The sequence below is a fragment of the Drosophila ananassae genome, chromosome 2L (assembly GCF_017639315.1).
Source record: "Drosophila ananassae strain 14024-0371.13 chromosome 2L, ASM1763931v2, whole genome shotgun sequence".
Taxonomy (NCBI): domain Eukaryota; kingdom Metazoa; phylum Arthropoda; class Insecta; order Diptera; family Drosophilidae; genus Drosophila; species Drosophila ananassae.
This window is the reverse complement of record NC_057927.1, coordinates 13,151,781-13,172,110: the sequence shown is the minus strand read 5'-3', so window position 1 is coordinate 13,172,110 and position 20,330 is coordinate 13,151,781. Positions and strand designations below refer to the sequence as shown.

Genomic DNA, 20,330 nt, shown 5'->3' with positions numbered 1-20,330 from the left:
GCCCCCTAACAGTAAATAACAGCAATTAAAGCAAAGCATTGCAAAGCCAGGCAATTTATCAAAAACTAAAAGAATCTATTCGGGCTGGCAGTCACCTCGATTTGCATACACAGTCGAGTATGCAAGCCGATAAAAATCAACAAACAACCACAGAGGAGGTTCTGGCCGGCCTACGCCCACTCGAGACATTCGCACAATTGTTGCCAATTTTCAATTGTTTAGACATATCTACAAATCCCCAACTCTGAAGGGGCTCTTCAAAGCTAACGGAGACACAGAAATAGGTTTAAATGGTTCGTAGCCCCAAAGACAGTTTGGTTGTGGCATTGGAACGTGCCACACAAACAATGAGTCAGCTGAAGTGGCAAGCACTATTAATAATTCTTTCGGGTTTCGGAGTGAGTCATCCCGGCGTATGCGTTATATTTTACGATTATGTTATGGCCAATGATAGTTTATGGAATTAAGAAAGCCATCTGAAACAACTTAGCTCGTAAAGTCGAGTAATGAAAGCAGAAATATTGACTAGCAGAATTTCTAATTTATATACCACGTACACTTTAAAGCGATTGGAAACGCATTTAGATAAATTGATTCTGATTTTATAATACGTGTTATTACAAGCTAATTAGTTAATACCCGCTCTGATAGAAATCAGAATTTATATACCCGACTCCCGGGCATGTAGCGCAGCAGTAATTATAGTTCGCAAAATGGAGCTGGATGGAGACTGGCTGAAGGTGGGCAGATCGCCTCACAAATGTGTGGATTGCACTTGAGCCAGTCAGCTAGGCAGTCAGCCAGCCAGTGAGCCAGAGACCCAGAAAGCCAGCCCACAGCTGTCGACAGTGGGCCGGGCTAATAAAAAGAAAACAAAAGTGGCACCGGGAATATAATTTATAATGTTGCGCATTCCACAAAAATGTCAAACACGCCCCAAAACAATCGCCCGCCCGCAACACATGCATGAAAAAAAAAAAAATGGTACAAAAGCGGTTGATCTTTCATCTCTTAAGGCCTAGTTCTTGTCAAGTATATTCTATCGACAAATAGAATTTTTATATTTTCTCATATTCCCACATCATTAAATTATATTTTCTAAATATTTACTATATTTATATATATAATAAATATAATTTATTAAATAAAATTCCCCGTGTAGGAACTATGAGGGGGTGAGTTCAAAGAGCCTTTTTTGCATTTGGTTTATTCAAAATAAATTGGCGGCAAGCGAGGCAAATTAAGTTGCCGATACAAATGTGTGGATTGTGGCAGTGCCACATGCAACAAATACCACACATGCAACTGCAACTCCGACTCCAACGATGGCGCTTATCGAATGCAAATAATCAAAGGCAGTCAAAGAGTGCACTCATTATGGAACCGTTTTGGCGGTGTATCTGTATCTGTGTATCTGTGTGGTGCAAGCTGCAGAGGTAAACAATAAGTGTGTAAGTGCAACATCAAGATTGGCGAACAGCAAAGAAATGCTGCAACATGTGGCAACAGGGGCAGTGGCCAAAAGTGGATAGAAACTCAATTTTTCTTTTGTCTTTTTCGATTTTTCCGCTGGCTTCTTTGGGCCGTGCTCTTGTTTTTATTTTTTTAAATTTGCAAACTTTTCGTTTTGTTTTTCCGATGCAGTTCAATGATTAAAGAGGCATACGCCCAGAAATTGGCCAGAAAGTCAGCTAGACAGCCAGCCAGCCGCTTTTCGATATTTTGCTGCTCACTTTTGCGGCTCACATTTCGTTATGGTGGCATGTTGCAAGCTCGGCTCGCTCGGTACTCGGTAGAATTTTTTAATTTGATCGCAGCAGGTCTTGGGCGGGGCACTTTTGGGCAGCTTTTCCTTTTCCTTTGTTTTTGGGTTTTGTCTTTTTGGAAAGGCACTGACCGATAAGATCACCCCCTCAAAACAAGACTAATCCCAAAACCCAAAATAATGACTGCTAATTGTTCGCGGCTCAGAAGCGTTAGAGTTAGTCGAATTACGCGGCCAGCAATAAAAGTATCTTGAAGATCGAAAGCAAGGTCATGGTAGCTATTTTTTTTTTTTTTTTTTTTGCTTTGACAAACGCAGCGGAGGAAGTATTCGAACGCACACACCTCCAGTGAACTGGCAACATGTTGCCAATGCAACACCAGCAACAGACTGCAGCAGCAACACCAACTGCGCTCTCTTTACGATTGATACACATTCTTCGGCTTCGGTTTGAATTGCGGCTTACACTTCGGCTTTGGCTAAAACCCGCTTCGAGCCGCGATTAACGTTGTAATTCGATTACTCTTGTAGCGCATTGTTCTGCCTGTGCTCTCGTTGCTCTGGTTGTTGTTGCTGGTGGAGTTGGCAATGTTGCTGCCGTTTCTTCAGCTTCTGCCTCTGCTGCTCCAGTCTCCGTCTCCGTCACCGACACCGACACCGACATCGGGGATCGGGGATCGGCGATCTCGGGCGGTATATATTAGGGCCACCAGCCAGCAGTCAGCACAGTTCGTTAACAGTCCTAGTCGTGGTTCTAGGAGGTTCAACCAGCGTCCAGCGACCAGTGCTAGTGTCGTGTCGTGTGTAGTTAGTTTTCCGTTTATATCCCCAGTGTATTCCCCGTATTCCTTTCGAAGCTCAATAGTGTGATCAACCAATAAAGATGAAGCCATTTGTAAGTATGCGCCAAAAAAGGATATAAAGGATAGCAGTAAAGGCAAAGGACTTCCAGTTAGTGACAGTTCATTGAAAATGTTTTTGCAGTTAGGGAGTATTTGAAAGGATAATTTTAAAGATATTCTTTTGAACTAATAATGCTTATTTATGTATTATTATTCCAATTAGGATTATAGATTATCAAATAAAATAAACTGACAGCAAAAATATTTTAATAAAGCCTATTAAATGGCTTTATTTCGCAAATATACTTCTTGTGCAGAAAATAACAATAAATTCAAGCAATTCAGAAATTCCTGCCATTTTTGTTCCATTTAAAGTTTATTCTTTTAAACCCCAAACAATTGCCAATCTGAGATTTATGGATGTGCATCATCAGACCACAAAAATAACAATTCAAATTGTTGCCTTTATTCTTTGAATTTCTCAGAGAATGTTTCTGACAAGATTATAGTTGTCTCTGTTATTTTGCATCTCACCATGCACCTCAATTTTATTCATTTAAACTCGAAATTCAATCGAAATACCACCTGTTCTCCTGGCAATATGTATCCTTCAAGCCACTCGAGAGTCAATTTTTGGCAGTCCATGTCCGTATGTCCGAATGCCAGACATTCCCAGCATGTCATGCTAAGCAAACCACCCAGAAAACCATCAGTTGCCGTCAAATGCTGTGTGCGAAATCCCGTTGATAAGCCGTTGACATGTTGCATGTCCGACAGTTTATTTAACCGCTTTTCCACACCCATCCACATCCACTCCCCCACATGCCCCCGTCTAACACATAATATCGTACATAATCGCGCCACATGCGGTAATATCTGCGAATTGGCCGAAACGAGTATCTCGGAATCGAATCAAACGGTTGCGCTTCAGAGCACTCGAAGACTCAAAGAAAAGCATTGGAAAAAGTGGAAAGATGTGTCTTTTGATGTGGGGCAGTGGTAGCAATGGAAAGCGAGAGGAAAAACATTGCAGCAAGCGAAGAAAGAAAAGCGAAATGTCTGTAATTAGGTTACCAGGGCAGGCCAGTAAGGCTAGTGGAGCTCTTAGGCTCTATGTGAGTGACACTGGCGATTAAAGATTTTGGGAGGAGCTATCTTTACGGTTACCTTACGGGTAATTACCCAGTCATGATATAATATTTAATGGTTATTACCTATTTCCTATGTTAAAAAAAAGAGCTTAATGTCTCAGTTCTCAAACATAATCTAAAACATAAATAAAATAAAATAAATAATGTATTAAATATTTATAATCTCATTTATAGTTGATTGCCGCCGCGCTGCTCGTCTCGACAGTTTCCGCCTCCTGGCACGGAGCCGTCTCCACACAGTACCAGCACCTGGATCCCCACAGCCATACCTACTCCTACGGGTACGCTGATCCCAACTCACAGAAGCACGAGTCCCGGGGTCATGATGGCACCACGCACGGCTCCTACTCCTACGTGGACGGGCATGGTCATGTCCAGTCCGTGTCCTACACCGCCGATCCCCACCACGGTTTCAACGCCGTAGGCACCAACCTTCCCAAGGCTCCTCAGGTGCATGCCCCTCTCTATGCTGCCGCCCACGCCGCCTATGTGCCCTACGCCCATGCCCATGCCCACGGACCCATCCACATCCCAGTGCTGACCCACGGAGGAGTTCCCGTTGACACGCCCGAGGTACAGCACGCCAAGGCTGCCCATGCCGCCGCCCACGCCGCTGCTGCCCACAACGCCGGCCACCATCTGTACAAGCGATCGATCTACGGCGGTGGCTGGGCCTACGGGCAGGCTGCCCATGTCCCGCTCACCCACGGCGGAGTGCCAGTAGATACCCCCGATGTGCAAGCCGCCAAGGCCGAGCACTACGCTGCCCACGCCAAGGCCCTGGGTCATGTGGCCCACGCCCATGGAGCCCCAGTTGAGACCCCTGAGGTTCAGCACGCCAAGGCCGCTCACTTCGCCGCCCATGCTGCCGCCCGTTCCGGCCACGCCATCGCCCCGATCTCGCACGGCGGCTACCACGTCCCGGTGATCCACAACGGAGTGCCCGTTGACACCCCCGAAGTACAGCACGCCAAGGCTGCCCATTACGCTGCCCTTTCGCAGGCTTCCGCGCACGGTGGCGCCTCTCACGGATCCTGGGACGATGGCCACTATGACGGTCGCTGGGAGGGCGGTCACGCCAGCAGCCATGCCAGCAGCTACGCCGGCGGCTACTCGCACAAGGGACCCATCCACATTCCGGTGATCCACAACGGAGTGCCCGTTGAGCCCGCCGAGGTGCAGCACGCTCGTGCCGCGCATCTGAACGCTCTGGCCGCCGCCAGCCATGGCGGAGCCGGACACGGTGGATACTACGGTGCTGGTGCCGGACACGAGGACGATGGCCAGTACCACGCGCACTACGACCACTACTAAGATGGGATCCATCTCTGCCCAACTGACTACCGAAGCCAACTATGCGTATGCGTGATGTGCGTTGCGTATACGCCATGTGACTATATTGCAGCATATCTATCCACTCTTCTGTCTTCTATCTCTTTATAATCTATCTATCTGTGAACTACACACATTCTCCTTACACACTTGCGGAAAACTGAAACTACACACGGGAGATTGAAGCCGCCGGATGACGGCTTCCTTGCCCGCTGATTTTCACTCGAGCTGGATCTCTGGTCCAGTCCCAACACACATAATCCTGCAACTCTCTCTACTCAACTTTCCTTTTTACTATTCTTCTATGAATCCTGCTATTCTTCTATGACTTTTATTGAGGAACGCTGTACGAGTATGTTGTAAATAAATGTTGTAATCTTTTTGTATCTGACCAGATATGAATCTTTATTTTATACGAAACTGCAAACAGACAAATAAACTGCAAAAATGTATTTGATCACAAAAATAATTGTTTTTATTTTTCCATCTAAATGCAAATAAAAGGGCTCGACTTTAATGTTATTGGATTTGGAAGCAGAGTGGGATTTAATAAATTGAATTTTTTTAAACGAGTTAACAATGAAAGATATATTTTAAAAATCTTTACATCTTTGTGATTTAATCCGATTGTAATAAATTATAAAATTGATAATTAACTACTTGATTTTTGTTTACTAGAATATCTTTCATATCAAAGCTCTCTTTGTACAATTTATGAAAAAATAAATAACATAAAAAAATTGAATAATTTTAACTGAAAATGGACTTTTACTATTTTATTTATTTTTCTACCCGTACATTTATTTAAATCCGAAAAAAAATCACTTTATATTCTGTTTATTGATTTGTCATATTAATTAGAGGTCTTCCTGCTGGCCCTTGTATCTGGCAAATTCCACTTAACTTTCCTGCCTTTTCGCCCCAAAGCTCTTGTCCATGTATGATGCTGTTTTCTGGGCCAGACCTCCAGCCACCCACTCCCTGGCCCAACCACCCAGTCTCCCAACTTTGACTGCATTGACAGAGGGGAAGCGTTTGAAAGGAACATAAATATTTGCAATGCAACGATTGAAATTTGCATACACACACTTGCTGGCAGTGGTTGAATGAGTATGTGTGATATGTGGGAATGCCGACAGCGAGGGCGTTGTGAGCTTGGTGGTAGGGGGCGTGGCCGGAGCAGAGGGTCGCTGCTGCATGTGGCATGACACAGAGAGTGAACAAACAATCAATCAATGCGGTATGAGTCTTGTATTTTTTGTCCTGTCCCCCAGTGCCTCAGCCGCTTGCAGAATTGAGTGTCTTATGCGGAGAATGTGTCACCCAGCTCTCCAGCTTTTAGTTTCCAACTCCCAATTCTCTAGGCTCTGGTTGACTTGAACTATGGCCAGAAAGACGAAGTTGAGCAAACAATTTGTGCAAATAGATTCCCGGGCATTTGTCGAGGCTGGAAAGTCGATTCGAAATTGAATATCGTAAGTGCCCCATGTACGTCCACATAACTCTCCAAAAAGCCTGACGGGGAGCCATAAATTTAAGTATAACCTTTTGGCCCAATCTTTAACCTTGCTGCTGTTTTATTAGGCACCCCGAAAGCCTGGCCCAGGCAACTAATTAAAAATTAACAACCCACCGTTCGCACGCAAAGGTCACACTCGCTTTTCCCCGCCGAGGAAAATGTGGGCAGCGATTTTCAATTTTCCACGCATAAACCAGAGGGGCGGGAAGTGGGGGGTCACCCTAAGCTATAGCTAGCCCCTCGTCCAATATGGGATTGTCCATCTTTGTATCGTAAATTTCGGGACGCCTTGGGAGGGGTCGCCGCCTCTCGCTGGCAATTTAATTAAGCATGCATTGGCATTTGGATTTACGAGCAATTGTCGGCTAACGGTCTAAAGTAAGTGAAATCAGTTTCAAAAATACACTTGTCTACACGGAGCAAAAGAAATGGAAGTTTTAAAGAATTATTTTAATGGGTGTATTATCCATTATTGGTGTGTTCATATATTTTGTTGTGGTTATGTTATGTTAGTCAGAATAATGAATAATGTTTTAGAAATTAAAATTTATAATTAAAAATTGTTTATAACTAACCTTTAGTTTAAACTTTAAATGGTAAGTTTATTTGTGCCGGTTTAATATTTTTCTATATAAGTCAGCAATATCTTATTTAAGGGGGTCATTCCGTGTGAGGAGTTGAAGAGCTAAAATTTTAATTAGAATACAATACTATAATTTTGATAGTAAATTTGGGCCATTATCCATTGTATATGATTCCATTTCATGTTCAAATATGTATACATTAGAATTAAGAAACATTTTTGTAAAATTATACCTTTATTTTTAAGTTTAAAAATCAAAATAAAAATAAATCACATTATATACCAATTGATATAATTATTTTTGCCGGTTTCTAGCAACGACCTTCAGGGCAGGTGGGGCAGGGTAAGTGGCGAACTCAGTGCTTCGGTTGCTGACCCGACCGTTAATTTAATTACTCGTCATGCAGCGCATAAAAGCTGAAATTGTCCGAACTAATCGCTGTGGCGATTGTCTGTCCACAGTTCAGAATATTTGGCACCCAGAAAACGGTAGCAGTCCGAGCGATCGAACCTGAACGACCGCCCAGCTAGCCGCAAGTGTTGGGGCGTGGTCGGTTGCAGTCAAAAGTGAATGTGCAACAACGGCATTGCTCTCGTGTTGTTTCTGGCTCAACTAATTTTGGCCAAACAATATTATTGCAATTGAAGGCATTCATTTGCAGCCGGCAGCTCACCTCTCTCATTTCTGAAATTTTATTGGGAATGAAGAATTCCATTTGCATTTGCCGAGATTGCGTTTGGAAGGCAATTGGGGGAAACCGAGCCTGTGGCCAGTTTGTGTGGCATTTGGCCCAGAGCCCTCCGCCCAGATTTCTTGGAGCCGTTAAGAAAACAAAGCTGTATGCCAAGTCTATGACTTGGCTCTCGACACTGCTGTTGTCTTTATTTTTGGCATCGATTTTCGTTGTGGGCGTTTTTGAGGTGCATTTTGCATATTTCTGGTCAAATAATGGCTTTTATGTTTTGCATCAATTTAATTTATGGTTGAGGCGTTAATTTATGGCCTAATTGATCTGATTTGAATACATGTTGCAATAGCAGGAGTGTTGAAATATATTGGTAATTGCTATTAACTATAGGTGTAGTTTATCGAGGATTCGAAATTTATTTATGCGGGAATAGTGCTCTCTTAGATACTTTGTCGTAGCAGCCTGTTCATCCTCCACGTGAGCCTTACATTTGAGATACATTTTTATTTTTCTCCAGGAAAATTGTTGCAACACATACGGCAAAGAAGCAATCATTGTTGCAAAGTGGAGATAGTGCAGCGTGCAAAATTCGATTTCCAGCTTATCGCACAATTTTCCGCAACAAAGTAAGCGACATGAAAAGGATAATAAAGAATCCTAAGAGAAAGGCACTCGACCTGATAGAGAAACCCTAAAACTAAAGTGCAGATGCGGAGTTTTTTGAATTGCAATAAGTGGTCAGTTGCGAAAGGGTAAAGGTTAGTCCTGCCCTGACCTTTTTGGCCAGTCCTTCGCGAAACTGAAAGTCACTGCCGGCCCACGCACATCATGCAAGGTAAATACGCATATCAATTTTGGGTTTTTCCATATTGGCTGGCGGGTATTTATTTGTGTATTAGCCCTGGAACTGATTGGCATACAATTAGCATTTTGCCCTGAAAACTCGACTAGTAAAGAGCATATGTAAATGGCAGTGCCTACTTTCGGGCATAATTTATGCACCGATTCCGACCTGACATTTGAAAGCTGCTGTCAAGCTTTTTAGAAACATTTAGAAACACGCCTCGGGGTCAACCCCGCTTTAATATTCATTCAGTTTAAATTTAGAACTCCCTCCCACATTCAGGGGCGAAAGGTAAATCCCATCCGATTTTCATTAAACAAGCATATTTAATGTTGAAGGGTTGGCTGACCTTCGGCCTTCTGCTGGCAACGTGTAAAGTCATTAAACATTCAAACTGTTTGCTTTGTAATCGAACTTTAATATTCGTTTGCCTTAGCTTAGATTTAATGTTGGGTCCAAAAATATTGACTAGCTGTGGACTACGGATAACTAGTTGAACTTCCGAAAGGGATTAAGGCACATAATGGCAGGGGCTTCTAGGCCACGTGACTGGAAAGGAAAGGATATGTAGAAGCCTTACAGGTATCTGGATTAATTACTCACATTAAATTGTTCTCCCAAACAGGAGCAGGTACTAGTACCGCCTGGAGAGGAATCACAGCAGGGGGCGATGCCGGCTGGGGCGCAGCTCCTCCGGCTCCTCCCCCTCCGCCGGCGCCGTTGCGTGCTCCCTTGCCCCCCTTGCCACCTTTTCCGCCCTTCGAGCCGTCTGGCCCGTCAGGACCATCGGCTCCGTCGGCTCCATCTTCACCGTCTGGCTGTGCTCCCGCCGGGCTCGGGGCTCCTGGCTGTCCATTTTCTCCGCTCTGGCCAGAGGTGAGTGTTCCGCCGCCCCCACCGCCTCCGCCACCACCTCCACCACCAGCACTACCACCGCCTCCAGCTCCACCGGCACCTCCAGCTCCCCCAAGGATTCCACCCGCTTGTCCCGCCTTCCCAGCCTCACCAGCTCCACCTGCCTCGGCGGGAGCTGGAGGTGCCTCTTGCGGAACAGCACTTCCTGCGCTGGAGGTAATCAGGGCAGGGGCCGGTTCAGAGTCGATGGAGCCGACGCTTCCAGAGCCAGACTGGGTCAATTCGGGGTCCACGTACTCTCCCTCCAAGCCCGGCTGGGGCTTCCATAAGCCATCCTCCGCACTCGAGGGTGGCTTGTACGAGCCATCATCGTCTGGAGGAGGCGGTGGTGTCTGGACGAGTAAAAGCACTGGTGCTGGCTGGGAAATCAAGAAGGTTCCAGCCCCCGGCAAGGGCACCACGTGGGTAGCTCCCTCCTCGAAGTAGTTGATGGCCAAAAGGCCCAGTAAGAGTAACTACAAAACAACGTATTGACTAAGTAATCCGAAGTAATTAACTCCTAAACTCACCAAAGTCGTCCGCATTTCTTTTTCTTAGTCCTGGGTCCAATCCAATCCCTTCGAGACTGTGCTGGACTGATGCCACAATGGGACTGACTCGGTTGGCAATGCCCTAGGCCGGCTTTTATACTCCGGCTAGCCGAGATCTCTGATTAATTACTGGCAGCGGCAGCAGCATCGGCTTGTTCTATACTTGGAAGCTGCTGCCACTTTGCATGGCAGTTGCATAAATCAAGTGCTACCAACGCTAATTGCACCAACAACAATTACGAGACAATGATCTGGTTAATGTGTGTAATGTTCACAATAAGTCCCAGCCAAGTACATGTTAAAACGCAGTTGGTATTACACCTGAACTTGGCCTCTTTGATTGACGTTCGTCCGGCGGCTGCCCTGCAAGAAGCCAAATAGGGAGTTGGCCAGAAACTCTGTTTTAATTGAAGACTTGAAACAAGATTCTAATCTATTTCCTTTTTGAGTTAAAAATGAGTTTAAGTTGCAAGTAGTTTTCATAGTTTTTAACCATTTCAAGTTAACTGAATACCTTTATTTTTATTAATATTTATAATATTATTGGAAGTATTAAAGCATCCCTTATTATCCCTTATGAAAATATCCTTATTAGGGCATCTTCTCAGTCGACTTGACCCCATCTCTCCCACTGACTCCAGCATCTGAACCAGATTCTTGAAATACTTTACTGCTTAATCTCCTAATAAATAATTGAAATGGCTTTTTAAACGCAATCAAGTGCCGGCGTCCACTCGCGGATTAGATAAAACGCCATTCATGGCTACGCGGCATCAGTTGGTTATTTGAGCTCCCCTGGGAGGTTGACTCGACCAGGTTGGCTTGCCCACTGCCCCAGTTCTCTGTTCTCAGTTCTCAGTTCTCACTTGGTGTTGACTCAATAGACCGGCTCGATTGCATGCGACTGGAGTCTCAAGTCACAAGTATTTCCATACCCGTTCCTCGTCCATCAAACAGTGCTGGCAAAAATTAAATGCCTTGCTTCCGTTACAATCTAACCATAGTGAAGGAGTGCACGGTCCTGAGCCGAATAAATGATGGCCAACTATTAAACTCTGAGCAGCTCCAACTAAATCAATTAAGCCAACAACCTAGGAGAAACAAAAACAGGGGTAACAACAGCCCCGGAGGAGCAGCAGCCAGCTAAACAAAGTAATGGCAACGAGGCCATTATCATCATCGTCCTGTGACGCATCCTCCTGTTACTGCTCCTGCTCCAGCTCCAGCTCCAGCTCTCTGGCCGTTTAGTTACCGTCCCACAATCCTCGTCATCGTTAACATTTAGCAACACAAGCAACAACATCACTCACAGGAATCAGGGGCGGGTGGCCGGAGGTAATGGAGCTGGAGACCTCAGGCTGGGGGCCGGTGTATCCTTTTGGGTGGTTTGCTTGTTCGCCCGAGCGATTCGCAGCTGAGATAGTATCGTGTGTGTTGTTTTGTGTGGGCTGCCGTGCTGCTTCTCCTTAGTTCCTTTTGAGGAAACTTTCTGCCAATTAGATGGAGAAAACTTTGGAACGCTACTGAAGGCAGGCACGTGGAATTATGCCAGCCCAGCTTGACTGAGATTCCTTTTGCTGGCGCGGCACAAATCCTATTACTGTGGACAATCCACCAAATGTCCACCGAGTGTCGATTAATCAACGCACCGCACAGATGCAGACAATGCACGGGGAGCAGGGCATCCATCTATCCATCCATCCACATCGAAATCTCCCTGGGCAGCATATAAATAGTTTCCCGGCGACTCCAAAGGATACACCATTTGTTTCGCCGCCTGACAGACAAGTCAAGTCAAGTTGCCGTCTGTGTCTGTGTCTTTGCCCCAGATAGCCATTTGTAAAGCTCCCTAAACGGGGTTTGTTGCCACGAAAAGGTTCAACCCTCCCACTACTTACGTGCCCGGAATGCACGGCGGTGGCCGAGATCGAAAACAGTTTACAGAAATGATTACCACTGGGCGAATGCGTAATGGGCAATGGGGCGTATGTGCGATGTGGCATTCGGCATTTGTGTGGCAGGCGTTCTGAAGTGTGAAAAGCATGGTCGAGAACTGAATTAAATGGCAGCAAGCCGTGATATATAATATGTGGAATTCATATTTAAGAGCAAACTGAAAAATTCATGTGGAAGTGGTTCGCAGCCATTCGGTTATTGGCCTGGAAGCATGGGGTTGAATATTTAAAAAAAAAAGAAAACTTATTAAGACTATTAGATTACAGGGAGTAATGATTTATGGAGCATTTTGGGGGAGTTGGCACATCAACGCCTTGAAATGACGGGCTACACCTGTCACTTCGAAGAATCTTAGACCGAGAGACAAAAACCACATTAAACGCACAATAAATCAAAGGTTTCTTTATTAAAGCCCTCATAGTGGGCGTCGCCCTCGCCGTCCTGATAATAACTCATAAACGTGCCGCAACACAAAATAAAAATCGGGCAAAAAGCAGAAATGAGAGACAAACAAGTGTCTAAAGAGCTTACAGAGAGTAGGACGAAAAAGCCGGGGCTTTAATAAAAGTTGCAATATTTTTATTATTTTTATTGAGCGCCGCAAATTGGCCCATTGTGTTTTGGACAGCCTGGCCGAGTCTGGCCTGGTCTTTTATGGCCATATCATAAAGGCATTTTGCTTTTGTTTTGTAGTTTTTGATTTGATTGGGTATTGTTTTTGGCCATCTTTATATATATACCATATAGTATTTGTAGGTCCGTCGCGTTTATTGGTTTTCACGCCATGGCTAATGACCAAAACATTTACGAGCATAACGTTGGCGCCTCGGGTGGACATAACAGCCACCACCACCCATTCAGCTAACCAGAACCAACCAATAAAGAGTCTATCGCAACTTGGTTGGACTTTAAGGAGCCGCAACATTCGATATCGGACAATTTGGCAGATTCAAGTGCTAAGCCTTAGAGCCCGATTGAAAGCCTTCGAATATGCCATAAATACTGCAGGCCAACATTAAGCGACTTATCGGGCAGCAGCCGTCGCCAGTTTGTCTGACATTTTGGCATTCTGACATCAATTTGCCCCAGTTTATGCGGCAGTTTATACGCCGGCAGCCATCTCCACCATCCTGAGCCCTAGCCAGTCTGATCCCTTATCATCCAGAAATTTCTTGCAATTTACACATAGACGATTGACGCCGAGGCGGCGCAGAATGGTTTTAGAGGAAGTTTTCATAAATTGAGTTGGAAACTGCCAGCCAGAGGAAAGTGTGGTTGCCTCCTATGTTTCTTGGTTCATTTGAGGCGGTTTCTGGTCGTGGCTGTGCCCGTAGAACTACGGATTCAGACTCTGTCCTTCCATGTTATACAATTGCCGCAGCAGCCACAATCTCGGCGCAGTTCCAGTCACAAAAGTCATTTGTGAGAATGTCGACAGCCAGCGGGAAAAGCAAATACAGAACATGGAAGTCCTGTGGCAGCCTTAGTAATTGAATGTATTGTATTGTCCTTTGGAAATACTCTGTCTTTCTGGGCTATTCATAGAGCCCATTTGCATAAATGTCTGCCGCGACACGAGTCAGACATCGAGACAGAGACGCGGACAATTTTATTGCGGGTATTTGCTCAATTCATGGGGTTTCACCATTTATGAGTACTGCAGATTATTATTGGGGTCCTTCGCCCACTCCCCACCCTCTCACCACTCGTACATCCCCTTCTTGTCGCTGATGACGCAAATGCCCGGGCATTCGTCTCCTTCGACTGCGTCATCTTCAGTTCCAACCGAAAGGGGCCGAAAGGCAACCTGTTGATATGGCCACAACTCAAGTTGGACTTCTGCTTTCTCCACCAATGTGTAATTCCGATGAGTCATCGGAAAAAGAGCTAGGGAAGCACCCTTACAAGCGAGCCTTCAACTCGCTTTTTCTTCAACGCCACAGAAAATGGGCTATCTAAAGGGACCTTTAATAGAAACTTCCCAAAAGGACCAGCCAATTTCGGGATACACAAAATGCTTATCAGCAATATGTCAATATCATCTGCATATCATTTGCATGGGAGGGACATGGCCCTATCGAAGGCTATATCTTTGCCAATTAACATACGATTCATGAGCGGAATACCTTAAATGATTTGTAGATCGATTCTGCGTCGATCTGCATTAAAACCTGGGATCGAATTATTTTTAAAATTTTTTGTTAATTTTTCTGGGGCCTCCCCTTCAGAATATGGAAAATGCATGGGGGAGACAATATGGCCACCATCGAAGGCTATATCTTTGCCAATTAATATACGATTCATGAGCGGTATACCTTAAATGATTTGTAGATCGATTCTGCGTCGATCTGCATCAAAACCAAGTAACAAATTATTTTTAAGATTTTTTTGTAATTTTTCTAGAGCATCCCCTTCAGAATGTGGAAAATGCATGGGGCAGATAATATAGACCCCATCGAATGCTATATCTTTGCCAATTTACATCCGATTTATGAGCGGAATACCTTAAATGATTTGTAGATCGATTCTGCGTTGATCTGCATTAAAACCTGGGAACTAATTATTTTTAAAATTTTTTGTTAATTTTTCTGGGGGATGCCCTTCAGAATATGGAAAATGCATGGGGGAGACAATATGGCCACCATCGAAGGCTATATCTTTGCCAATTATCATACGATTTATGAGCGGAATACCTTAAATGATTTGTAGATCGATTCTGCGTCGATCTGCATCAAAACCTGGGATCGAATTATTTTTAAAATTTTTTGTTAATTTTTCTGGGGGATGCCCTTCAGATTGTGGAAAATGCATGGGGCAGACAATATGGCCCCCATCGAAGGATATATCTTTGTCAATTTACATCCGATTTATAAGCGGAATACCTTAAATGATTTGTAGATCGATTCTGCGTCGATCTGCATCAAAACCTGGGATCGAATTATTTTTAAAATTTTTTGTTAATTTTTCTGGGGGATGCCCTTCAGATTGTGGAAAATGCATGGGGCAGACAATATGGCCCCCATCAAAGGCTATATCTTTGCCAATTTACATCCGATTCATGAGCGGAATACCTGAAATGATTTGTAGATCGATTCTGCGTCAATCTGCATCAAAACCTAGGAACAAATTATTTTTTAGATTTTTTGTTAATTTTTCTGGGGCCCCCCTTCAGAATGTGGAAAATGCATGGGAGGGACAATATGGCCCCAAGCCAAGCCATTGTGTTATAAAAACTGTGTTATTTTCTATCCCCCATAAATTAGGACGCTCCTTCCGTTTAAAATTGAAAGTAGTCAATCTCAATGTATTTTACAATAAAATACTAACCCCCATTCTTGGGGAAACCAACAATGTTAAATCCAATATAAAAATGGCAGTCAGACGATATTTGATTCCGCTTAATACGATTCCCTCGTAAGAGTGTCAAGTAAAGCCCATAAGTGGCGGCAGCTCGAGATCCACTTTCGTATCCGGGTTATTTATTGCCTTATTTGCCCGACTCGTTCCCGCACAAAACGTCTCAATTTCGTTCCGGCTTTATGTGGCTGCCTGCCTAAATACCAATCATCGAAACCACAAGAACGGGCCACTCACAGCCAATTTGCATGCAACACAGAAAGCCCCTAAAAACGTACATGTGTGGGTGGCGGAGGACCTATCCGGGTATGCGTGAACCTACACCTAAAACAGGATCAGGACCTTAGGCAGGAGCCAGACACCTGGGAAATGCCGGAGCTAGTCATGCCGCTTGACTTTTCTATGCCAGTTGTTGACTTTTCACACGACTCGGCTGCGTAAGCAGGCAAAACATGGCCATCAAAAAACAAATCATCTTTTATTGTAACGCATTAATCTTTGCCAAATGCTGGGCCTGGTTCGTGTTCTCAGATGTTGTACTTTACTGTATCGGAAAGTGAAAAGTTGCCTGCGGTGAAACCCAAACAAACAATAAAGTAACGCCAGAAAACGTCAAGCATCATTTTTCACACAAGTCTCCCCCTCGTGCATAATGCTGTTGTTTTCTTGTTCGGTGGGCTTTTAATTTTTACGTTGCCTACTTCGCTCGGCTTGGCCATAAATTATGGTCAGGTGTGAGAGCCTCTAATTGCGTGATAAGTTTACCAATTCCCTGTTGTTCCTCGGAATCCTGTCTTCCTGTCCAGGCATTTTGCGGCGTTTTGCGTCATTGGCCGGTACTGCGTAGGCGGTCCTCGAGGAACCCTCGAGATTTCCTTTTTTTTCAATCAGTACCTCAACACGAGCTGTTGTGGAAATAGCAGTATTTGTCCTGCTCCTGGCAAACATTGCACAACCTAGCAGATTTTTACAGAGCAATTAATATAATAATTTTCCTTTTCCAAAAGTAGAGCAAAATTTGTAGAAACTACAAATAATTTGAGTGTTCCTTGTTTATTTTGATAAACTGGCGCATAATTGCCAACTTTCGTCGGCCGGCTATTGATTTATGGCCCAAATATATTAACAGTGTTTTCACGTGGCCAACAAATAATATTTTTCCATTTGCTTACTTGATAAACACACTTAAAATTTCTATAATACATTTTTTATATAGTTTTTGAAATCGAAGAGCTTATTTCCTGAAATAAAATCACTTTAAAAATGGCTAAGATTTATTTTATGGACTGTTATATAATGGTTATTTCCTAGCCAAGTTTATAATATTGTTTTCCGTGTACATGAAACTTGCGACCCACTTTAATTCGAATGCCAGGGGCCCTGGCTGTTGCAGTTGCCTCTCACTTATTGCGCAAAAAAGCCAAATGCGAAAAGCAAAAAGCGTTGCATACTTTCAGGCATGTCATGCTTCCGCCAACGTAATACAAAAACCCGCAACTGCCGAGGCAACTTTCAGATTGTCCGCATTTCTTTTTTTTTTTTTGTGGCCTAGAGCAGAAGTTTGTTTAACTGGATGTCGAAGCAGAAGGGCGGGAGGTGAGTAGGCGTTTTCATTTTGGCGAAACTGCGACAAAAACTCGGTTAAGCGATACAGTCCCCATTGAGTGGAATGCAACTGTTTAATGCCATCCTGCTGGCCTGCTATCCTGCCTAGTATCCTGGCAGGGTAGGCAGCAGCTAGAAGCTTAACCAAGCGGCAGGGCGTCTGTTTATCTTGCCACTGTCAGAGGCAAAAACCCTATCCCCTCGACTGTGGCTTTGTCATTTAGGCGAGTCCGCCGAAGTTCGCAGCTCAACCATTTCGCATTCAAAAACCATTCGACAGGCCACGGGTGGGCGAGTGAGTAGGTGGGTGTGGTTGCTGGGTTTCTTTTTCTACTGCCAACCCAGACGATTGACCGAATTTTCAAAAAAGAGCCTTCTTGATTTCAGCAGTAAGTGTAGCAGTCTCGTATTCCCGAAAAAGTCAATACCACACTCTGCCATTTAATTATAGAATATTTGCTTTCAACGGAGAAAGGGAAATCTTAAAGTGAATATATGTATGTATAAGAGCCCGGCATTCGGGAATTTAATAAAAGTTGGAAACATTTTGCATGAATGGAAATAAATTGATGTCAGGTCAAGTGGATTTGTGAGTGATAGATTGTGCGCCTGAAAAGAATAAATAATTGCTTCTCCAACAGTATTTCCGTTGAGGCATGTTCTTAATAATCTGTTTACGCTCTATTGCCGCCTTTAAATAGAATAAATGTAAATTGAATTTAAGCTGAGCGGAGATTCAACATTGAATAAATTGGAATAAGGATTTAAATGCGCGCCGGAGGTTGGCTGTCATAAAAACATATAAAAAGTTGCGTCCAGGTGGACGCAGGCCATCTGTGGCCAACGTTTACCCAACGTCCTCCTCCGCTCCCAGAAGCAATTTATGAGAAGCCATAAATCTGTGCATCGCAAACACGCGGCTCAACAATAGAGACACAGCAGGCCAGTCAGCCAGTCGAAAATTGCGTTCTTTGTGCACTTTTCCCGGCAGTAAAGTCTCAAATAATGGGCCACCGAATGAGTTTCCAAGAGGTCGCCTCATCTGAAACAGTTAAAGTGCATTTATTTCCGGTTTTATGGACTTCCTCGATTAAAGCGTTACCTGTCCTGCCCACGGATGTGTATCTCCGTGGTGCCTTTGAGCACTTCATAAACGAACCTCCACCACTGACCTTTGGCTTAACTTCATCTTTGTTTACACAAAGTGCTCGGGGTCAGTAAGCTAATTGGATGAGGAAAACTTTTTGTATCTTTTCCGTACTTTTTCTTTGTAATTTAGACTGCTATAAGTTGGTTTCTTTCCCTAGCCAGCCCTGGGCGACACTTAACATTTTGTTTACTTAATCCGGAATCCGGAATTCGGATGTTCCTTAACCTTACCAAATCAGAGATCTAATACAGTGTCAGTCTGTGATTAGTTCGGTCGTCTACAGACGGATCATAATTGAATTCGGCAAAATAAGTTATTGAATTGAGCCGAACGTCTGCTTCCGTCAACAAATTATTGGCAACAATAACCAAACAACTTATCGAGTGACACGAATCCAAATCTGGAAAAAAGTAAAAATAAACGGAAAACTCGCAAAAAGCATGAAGTCAACTGCGGAAATCGCCAGTGAGTCCTTTAAGGGGCCAAGGAGGCAAAATGTCCTGACTTGAAGCGTTTTTCTGTGTTTTTGTTTAGCCATAAAAGCAAATTGTTTGCCATTTTTGTGGATTGGCTGCTTCAGCGCAAAGTCTTACTTGAAATTCTTGGCGTTATTTTTTTCGTTTTTTGTTGGTTGGGAAATGGGTTATTGAACTGCAAAATGGCCAGGTGCTAGGTGGCAGGTGGCAGGAGGTAAGTGGCAAGTGGCAGGTGGCAGTTTCCTGACAGCAGAGCCACACCGCATAAGGTCCTGCGAATGGCACGGCTCGTTGGTTTGTTCGTTAAACGCACCACGGCTGGACTCTTGCCCCACGGGATGTGTTTTGGGTGGGTGGGTGTTGCAAAAATTGTTTTGGGTTTTTTTGCTCCTTTTTCTCAATGGCCGTGTGTGCGTGCTGGGTATACAAGTATGCCTTATTTTGTTCGGAGAGAAAACACTCGCCTGTGGGTCCGTTCGTTGATTGCACTTCAGGCGGCCATAACAATTAGGCGTAAATTAATGGAATTAACGCGTTGCGCAAATTGTCACCACTCGGCTTGGGCCTGTCTGTGGCAGGGGGCCGTACAAAACGGAAAAACACAAAAAAAATATATATAATAGAATAACAAGAAAAAACCGCGGTGGGAGGCGTGTCCCGGACCCTCAATTATGTGCGTGTGCGGTGCCCCAAAGGAAAGCCAATAATATCCTGACAAGGGTGGAGCTGATTGAAAAGAGTTAGAGTCGTGGGACAAACCGCTTTCGATTTAAAGAAAAAGGCCTTTAAATGTTCATTTACGACGTGGTCGAGGGTTTAGAACATCATTACATAACATAAAGTAATTCCTTCGCTGTCCTTTACAAAGTTTTTCGAATTATCGTAAATGTTAACTAACAACTTGCCAAAAACTTTTGCAGTTAACAAAGAGGAGGCAGCAGTTGCTTTAAGCCCTGAATCGTTTTTTCAGATAACAATTCGATACATTTCTCGACTGGTCAAATCACAAACTTTGCCCCTGCGAATCCTTGTGAATCCTAGCGAATCCCTGCGAGTATAGTGTGTAAACAGTTCGCTGAGCTGGCAGCTCGCTAAGCTGTCTTCACGTTTTTTTCCCCCGACTCCTTGGAACTTATTGTTCCGTCCTGTGCCTGCTTGAAAACGTCTCTCCCCCATGTCCTCCATAATCTGAGAAAAATCGTACTTATATTTTTATTTCCGCTCCATTTGTCAAGCTGCTTTATAGTTTTGCAAGCTGACTTTGTGTCTCCTCTGGCTGCGGGCTATTGTTGTTTTTGACAGTGGTTGATGCAAAAATTTAAGAAGCCTCAGGGCTTGGCAAAATAAAAATAAAAGAAATCAAGAAAAACCTTATGTCTGAGAAGAATTGTGGCTGCTTTAACACGAACTTTCCGAGTAAAAGTTTTCAAAACTACGAGAAGGAGCTTCGTAAATGTTGTGCCACTTTAAACTTTGCAACTCAAATGTGTGTTTAAATGATGATTTTATTTTCTTGGAATGCAATTCAACACCAATGCGAAAGGCAAGTGATTTTCAGTCAAACAGACCCTATTGTGAGACCCTATTTGTGGAAATACTTTGGATAGTCTGGAATT

General features: G+C 44.0%; 2 protein-coding genes across 2 annotated transcripts; one reads left to right on the top strand and one right to left on the bottom strand.

Annotated features, from left to right (window-relative positions):
* The first annotated feature begins 2,463 nt into the window (after nt 1–2,463).
* LOC6499481 (histidine-rich protein PFHRP-II) lies at nt 2,464–5,486 on the top strand. The gene is made up of 2 exons (XM_001954512.4): nt 2,464–2,660; nt 3,933–5,486. The coding sequence occupies exons 1-2, from the start codon at nt 2,649–2,651 to the stop codon at nt 5,070–5,072; spliced, it is 1,152 nt and encodes a 383-aa protein (XP_001954548.1). The 5' UTR covers nt 2,464–2,648; the 3' UTR covers nt 5,073–5,486.
* A 3,636-nt stretch (nt 5,487–9,122) lies between these two features.
* LOC6501099 (PE-PGRS family protein PE_PGRS16) lies at nt 9,123–10,297 on the bottom strand. Its single transcript, XM_001954511.3, has 3 exons — nt 10,150–10,297; nt 9,329–10,095; nt 9,123–9,274 (listed from the first exon to the last, which is right to left on the bottom strand). Exons 1-3 carry the CDS (start codon nt 10,162–10,164, stop codon nt 9,262–9,264), a joined length of 795 nt encoding a protein of 264 aa, XP_001954547.1. The 5' UTR covers nt 10,165–10,297; the 3' UTR covers nt 9,123–9,261.
* Nucleotides 10,298–20,330: the final 10,033 nt, after the last annotated feature.